This window comes from Orycteropus afer, unplaced genomic scaffold (assembly GCF_000298275.1).
Source record: "Orycteropus afer afer isolate SDZICR_OR568_19922 unplaced genomic scaffold, OryAfe1.0 scaffold00173, whole genome shotgun sequence".
NCBI classification, from domain to species: domain Eukaryota; kingdom Metazoa; phylum Chordata; class Mammalia; order Tubulidentata; family Orycteropodidae; genus Orycteropus; species Orycteropus afer.
The window spans coordinates 3,955,431-3,961,973 of NW_006921760.1; the positions used below are offsets into that span (position 1 = coordinate 3,955,431).

At 42.3% G+C, this 6,543-nt stretch overlaps 1 protein-coding gene across 1 annotated transcript in view; it reads right to left on the reverse strand.

Annotated features, from left to right (window-relative positions):
• Positions 1 to 3,083: 3,083 nt before the first annotated feature.
• SLC30A8 (solute carrier family 30 member 8) overlaps positions 3,084 to 6,543 on the reverse strand; it is a 42,360-nt gene continuing 38,900 nt past the window's right edge. Inside the window, exons 7-8 of the mRNA XM_007946869.1 lie at positions 4,930 to 5,064; positions 3,084 to 3,229 (exon numbers count right to left, since the gene is read on the reverse strand). Of these exons, the coding sequence (XP_007945060.1) occupies positions 3,084 to 3,229; positions 4,930 to 5,064 (281 nt within the window). The remainder of the gene's footprint in view (positions 3,230 to 4,929; positions 5,065 to 6,543) is intronic.

A 6,543-nucleotide genomic window follows, 5' to 3' on the forward strand; every position in this document is an offset into this window, starting at 1 on the left:
TTTCTGGAGGGTAAAAGTATAAAGCAGGGTCTCAGCTGGATCCATTCCTTCTGTGGGCCTCTCTTCTAGTTTCCCGACTGTAAGCAATACTTGGCATTGTTTTGCTTGTAGATAGCTCCCCTTGTCCGTGTTTTTCTTTGTGTCCATACTGCTCCTTACAAGACACCATTCAGAAGTAGCTAAGTTTAGGACTGGCCTACTCTGATATGAGGGCGCTCTGATAGCATAGTGTCTAAGGGACTTGACTGCTAACCAGAAGGCTGGTAGTTCAAACCCAGCAGCCACTCCTCAGAAGGAAGGTTGGGCAATCTACTTCCATAGTGATACCACCTCAGAAACCCAAGGAGGGGTCGCTATGAGTCGGGGGTCAACTTGACACACATACAACAACAACAACTCTGACCTGGCCTTATTACCCTAACAAAACCCAGGGTCATATTCCTAAGTACAGGGCTTAGCACTTCAACATAATTTGGGGGAAGGCACAATTAATCTATAACACTTGGTCACAAAGGAGTAGCAAAGGAAAAAATGAAAAAGGTGCTCAGAGAAAAAAATAGATGAGTTTTTAGATAAAACAGATCTTGGTCTCAGATGTGTTCTAACTTGTCCTTGCTTAGCTCTTCGGGTGCATGTCTTTTATCTTGACCTTCACTTAGTACCCTCCAGTCATTTTGTTGTTAGGTGCTCTTGAGTCCATTTTGACTCATAGGAACTCCATGTGACACCGCAGAACTGCCCCATAGGGATTTCTAGGCTGTGAACTTTTCAGGAGCAGATGGCCAGGTCTTCCTCCCACAGAGCTGCTGGGTCAGTTCAAACCACCAACCCGTTGGTGAGCAGCTGACTGGTTAACCATTGCACCACCGGGGCTCCAGCCACAAGGGCCTTCCTCAATTCTTAAAACATTCCAAGCTCTTTCTTCAGAATGTCCACTCGTGCTGTTGCTTCTTCTAGAATGCTCCCTCCCACAATTCACCTGACTATCACCTACTTTTTGTTCAGGTCTCAACTTGGATGCCCTTTCCTCAGAGAGGCTCTCTCTGTTGACCTTTCCCCAATCTGAAATCAGCCTCTCTTGCCACTATTTGCAGTGTATTCTTGGTTGTGTTTATTAATGCAATGCCTGTCTCCTCCACAAAAGGGAGAGAGCAGTCACCCACACTGTTTCTCTTTGTGGCTGTCAAAACCACGATGGCACTGGCAATCACAAAATAAATGCATATGAAGGCAAAGGCTGGGCTGACTTTGTTCATCAATGCTGAACTCGTAGCTGGCACTGAAAAATATTTTTGGAAGAATGAACTAATGACATTTGTCAAGTTAATTAACCTCCCTGAGCCTAATTGCCTCTTCTAAATAATGATGACCTTCCAACTTCACTAGTTGTTATTAGCATGAAATGAGATTACATATCTAAATAGCCCATTACCATACCTGGATCACAATAAACCAAAAAATCCACTGCCATCCAGCTCTCCTATCCAGGATGACCTCATGAGCTCCAGAGTGGAGCTCCTCCGTAGGGTGATCTTGGCTGTAATGTTATGGAAGCAGATCACCAGGCCTTTCTTCCACCATGCTGCTGGGTTGGTCCAAACCACCCACCTTTAGGTGAGTAGTCAAGTGCCAATCATTTGCACCACCCAGGGACTTCAGGTGCTCCATAAATAGTATTCAAAATCTGGGAGTTCTCATCTTAACTCTGATTAAACTACTTTCCATGTGACCTGGGATATGTCACCTTACATTTCAGTGCCTCCTGGATTTCTATTATTATTCGGTTAAATCATGTGAAAACACTCAAAAAGAAGCAATTTCATCTGGTTCAATCTAAATACTTAGTTTGTCATTTATTCCAGTCTTTTAGCCAGAGAAAGGAGCTTGGGTGGCACAGTGCCTAAAGCATTTGACTGCTAACCAGAAGGTTGGTGGTTCAAACCCACCAGCCACTCTGTGGAAGGAAGACAGGGCAATCTACTTCCATGAAGATTTACTGCCTTGGAAACCCAATAGGGGTCACTATGAGTCAGACTCGACTCGATGGCAGTAGGTTTGTTTTGGTTGTTTTTTTTTTTTTTTTTTGGTTTTTATCCAGAAAAGTAAAAATGTAATTCAGCAATTTCACACATATTAAAACATAATATGTAAACAAGACAGATAGGAGGCATTTCTACCCTAAGTATTGACTGGGGATGTTGATACATAGGGAGGTGAATAGTTACTGTCCCAAATGGCATTATAGTTCAGGGGGGGAGTTAAGTTCTAAGAAGATGTTAAAATAAAACCAAACAAGAAACCAGTTGCCTTCAAGTCCATTCTGACTTCAGATGCGTCAGAGTGGAACTGTTCTCCACAGGGTTTTCAGTGACTGGTTTTTTTAGTTAGCAGCCAGCACATTAACCATTTGCACCACGATTAGGCATCCAGATTCTCTTCTAGCTCTGACTTGGCTCTTATTGTGGTTTGGGTGAAAATATACAGAGCCAATGAGTTTCCCATTCAACAAGTTATACACATTTTGTTTTGTGACATTAGTTGCAATCGCCTATATGTACCAGCACCCTTCCCACTTCCTCTCTGGCTTCCCCATTTCCATATTTCCTGCCTCTTCCTGCCTTCTGACCTTTGTTTTTGGGAAAACACTGCCCTTTTGGTCTCATATGGTTGATTGTTTGAGGGGTACATTCCTCAAGCATGTATTTTTGTCTCCTTTTTCCCGCCACTGATTCCTAATAAGACTTTTCTGAGTTCAACTTGACCCAATCTCGATGCATTATTGAAAGGAGGTGGACTTAGTGTTGCATGTGGCTGCAAACAGCTGTCATTTTAGCTCCAATCAGGAATAATCTATACACACAAATCTGGAGTTGAACACAACCACTGATGAGTATATAATCCAATTCATTGATGGGTCTAAATGCGTGTTCATTCTTAATAGATGGAGCTTAATAAAGAAGGAGAAGGTGTGCACTATACTGTGTCATTATTTTCTCAACTTGATTCCTTATTGCTTATGTTCCAGAAACTACACACAGTAGCATGTAGTGTCTGTCAGATGTGTGAAGAGGAGTGTGGCGGAGCTAGTTCGAGGGTGCTTCACAGAAAAGGCAGTTGGGATCTTGCTCAGCTGGAGACTCCATCTGAAGGGTGAGCGAGTGCACAGTGAAGCTGTTGCTGAGGGCTTCAGTAACCCCTCTCCGAATAACCTTGCTGTCCCGACCAGCCGCTGTTGATAAAGAACCACAAGCAAGATTAGCACTGATTATATATATACACAGGGGCAGCTGCTGGGGCCAGGTCCAAATCCTTTGTCTTTGAGTTGATGAGGTGAGGAATGGACAGACCACTCTGAAGGAACCAGGATAGCTCTGACATTCGGCTGCTCTCACCCAGACAAGGTGTGGGAAATTCTAGTGCAGCCAAGTAGCCGGTCATGAGAGAAGTCCTCCTTCTCACAGTTTTCTCTGGGATCTGGCACTCCAAGGAGCTAAGTGTGGAAGTGGAGATAAGCCCTGAGAAAAGCCTTGTCAGAACTTTTATTTCTCACATAGCTCTGTGCACCAGTCCCCAGGGATCTCAGGGTTGCATCCCTTGTACCTAATCAGAATTTATGTCAAAGCTGGTGACAGGAACCAGGAAACATTTAGAGCTCCCCACAGACCTTTCCTAGAGCAGCAACCCTCACAGCCATTTTTTTTCCTGTCCCAAATGGTATCAGAAGGCTGTAAAGTTTCCTGCTTGTTTACTAGATTCTTCTATTTGCAGTGAAATATAAGTGTAGTGCATGCTGTGAATTCTCTGCAGCCAGCCCAGAGCTCCTCAGAGAAGATGAGGATGTCTGAGAAAGCACACTCCTCAAACAACAGGCACTGGTGGTTCTGTACCCTGCCTCTTAGTAACTTTCTTGAGATATTGTTTACCATTCTAACTTACCATCCTTGGCCACAGTTCTCTCCTGAAGCCATTACAGGACTCCCATCATCTATTTTCCCATCCTCAGGCCATATCATGGGGGCCACGATGGTTCAGTGGTAGAATTGTCACCTTCCGTGCTGGAGCTCCGGCTTGACTTCCGTCCAGTGCATCTCACACACAGCCTCCACTCAGCCATTGTCAACAGAGGCCCATGTGTTGCTACAACCCTGAACAGGCTCCTTCAGAGCTTCCAGACTAAGACAGATTAGGAAGAAAGGTCTGGGGTTCTATTCCAAAAACCAAAGAATGAAAACCCTATGGTTCATAACAGTCTGATTTGCAGTTGATCCTAGGGATGAAATGGGCATCATTTCATTCTGTTGTACAGAGAGTCACCATGACTCTGGGGCCAACTCAATAGTACTATCAACAATAGAGTATAGCATGAACAGAATAATTCTCTAATTTCAAAAGTAGACTTTAGTATAAATCCAGTCTTCTAAGAATTTTCTGCCATGGTTACAGAACTTCTAATTATGCAGTGAAGGAAACTATTGATCTCTACTAACACATCTACTGTCATGTTAGAGACTTCACAATGGGAACTGTGTCTCAGTCACCCTGATGGTAGCATCAGTGCTAGGCAAAGCATCTTATACGCAGGAGACACTTCGTTAAGATTTACTGTTGAATTCATTCCCATCACTTGATTGATAGGGTACCAGGTCGACCAGGTGACATCTGATTTTCAGAATTTGGGTAGCAGTTTAGTCCTCTGTCCTGTCTATCCTCTACCCTCTGCAGGCTACCTCAAGAGTTGTCACCAGTATCATTATTGCTATGATAACATTGATAAAAGGGTGGTTTTCAAAGGCCTGTGGTAATACAAAATACTTTATAATGGTTTTACAGGCAATAGTCACTAAGGACAGCTCCACAAAAGGAGGGAAATTACTGGCTTTACAGGACAAGAAATGAATTTTGTCCATGATGTTTACAAAACGCACTGACCTGTAGCAACATGAGCTGAGAGAATCACTTGGTTCACTGTTAGAGACCAGACATGCAGGCTATGCACAGATACCACCCCATCGACCGCTAGGATGAGCTCTTTCACAACATCATAGTCCAGGCCCTTTGGCACACCTGAGGAAAGGAAAGAGTGGGAGCTGCTGTTATTCAACTAAATAATTAACTCATTGAGAGGCTAAAAGGGCAGCAAAGCCCTTACTAAAGTATCAAGTTGGTCCCCCCATTGTTGGTTTGTTACTTCAAATCTTTACAAATCTGATTGACTTGACTATTTCAAAAGGTTTACCATCAATCAAAAGTTTATAGACAAATAATATTTACAGAATTTCTAATGCAACAACCAATAATAGTAATAATCCTTAGTTTTTAGGGTGTTATTCACCTAATTGTGATTTTCTCAGTTATTTTTGCATACATTATTGACAGAAAAATGGAAATTACATAAGATTTAGTGACAATAAATCTAGGCTAGCATTCTGGCTACATTTATTATTTTATTGTGAACTGACCCACACCTTGGAACTTCTCTGATCATATGAAATTTTGGAATAAACTAGGAGTGATAAGAGCAATATCTGATTCACACAGTTCTTTGAGGATCAACTCAGAAAATCTCTGCTCTTTGTAAACTACAATGCTATAAAAATCCTAGTTATCTGGTAGATCACTTCTTAGTGAACTGTGTTCATAGGAGATCTCAACTTCGTAATATCATCCTATTATTTGGTTTGTAACATTTCTATTATTGTAGCTACATCCATTAGAGTTCAATGTCCATGTCACAGAATGTAATAGTCCAACAATCACTATTATCTCCAAAGGGACAGTGTGGTGTACACAGGAAGGTGGGGATCCTGGTAATCAAACAGTCTTTCTTTTAGTCTGAAGTAACTAAAGTGTCTCTGGCCTGGAGAAAAGAAGACTAAGAGAACTATGATCACTTTCCTCAAAAATTGCAAGGTTTGTCATATAGAATATGAGAGGAGATAAAAGTGTAAAGATATTTGCTTTGGCTACCTCTGGTGGAGTAGTGCCTGAGGCATTTGACTGCTAACCAGAAGGCTGGTGGTTCAAACCCACCAGCCACTCCTCAGAAAATTGGGTAATCTACTTCTGTAGAGACACCACCTCAAAAACCCAAAGAGGGGTTGCTATGAGTCGGCATGGACTCTCGAGGGCAGTGACTTTTTTGATTTTGGTACTGTTTTAAAAGTATATCTCATGTTACTGTGCTTAAAACATTGGGCTCCTAACAAATGATCAGCAGTTCAAACCCACCAGCTGTTCTGCAGGAGAAAAATGAGACAGTTTGCTTCTGTAAACCTTTACAGCTTTGGAAACCCTATGGAGCAGTTCTACTCTGTCCTATAGAGTCACTATGAGTCAGAATCAATTTGATGGCAGTAGGTTTGAGTTTGGTTTGTACTTTTGTACTTTTTAAAAATTTTACCGAGTACAAGTATTATTTTATAGTAACCTAATTTAAAAAAAAATTAGGAGCTCTGGTAGCATAGTGGCTAAGACACTTGCCTGCTAACCAGACGGCTGGCGGTTCAAACCCACCAGCCACTCCTCAGAAGGAAGGTTGGGCAA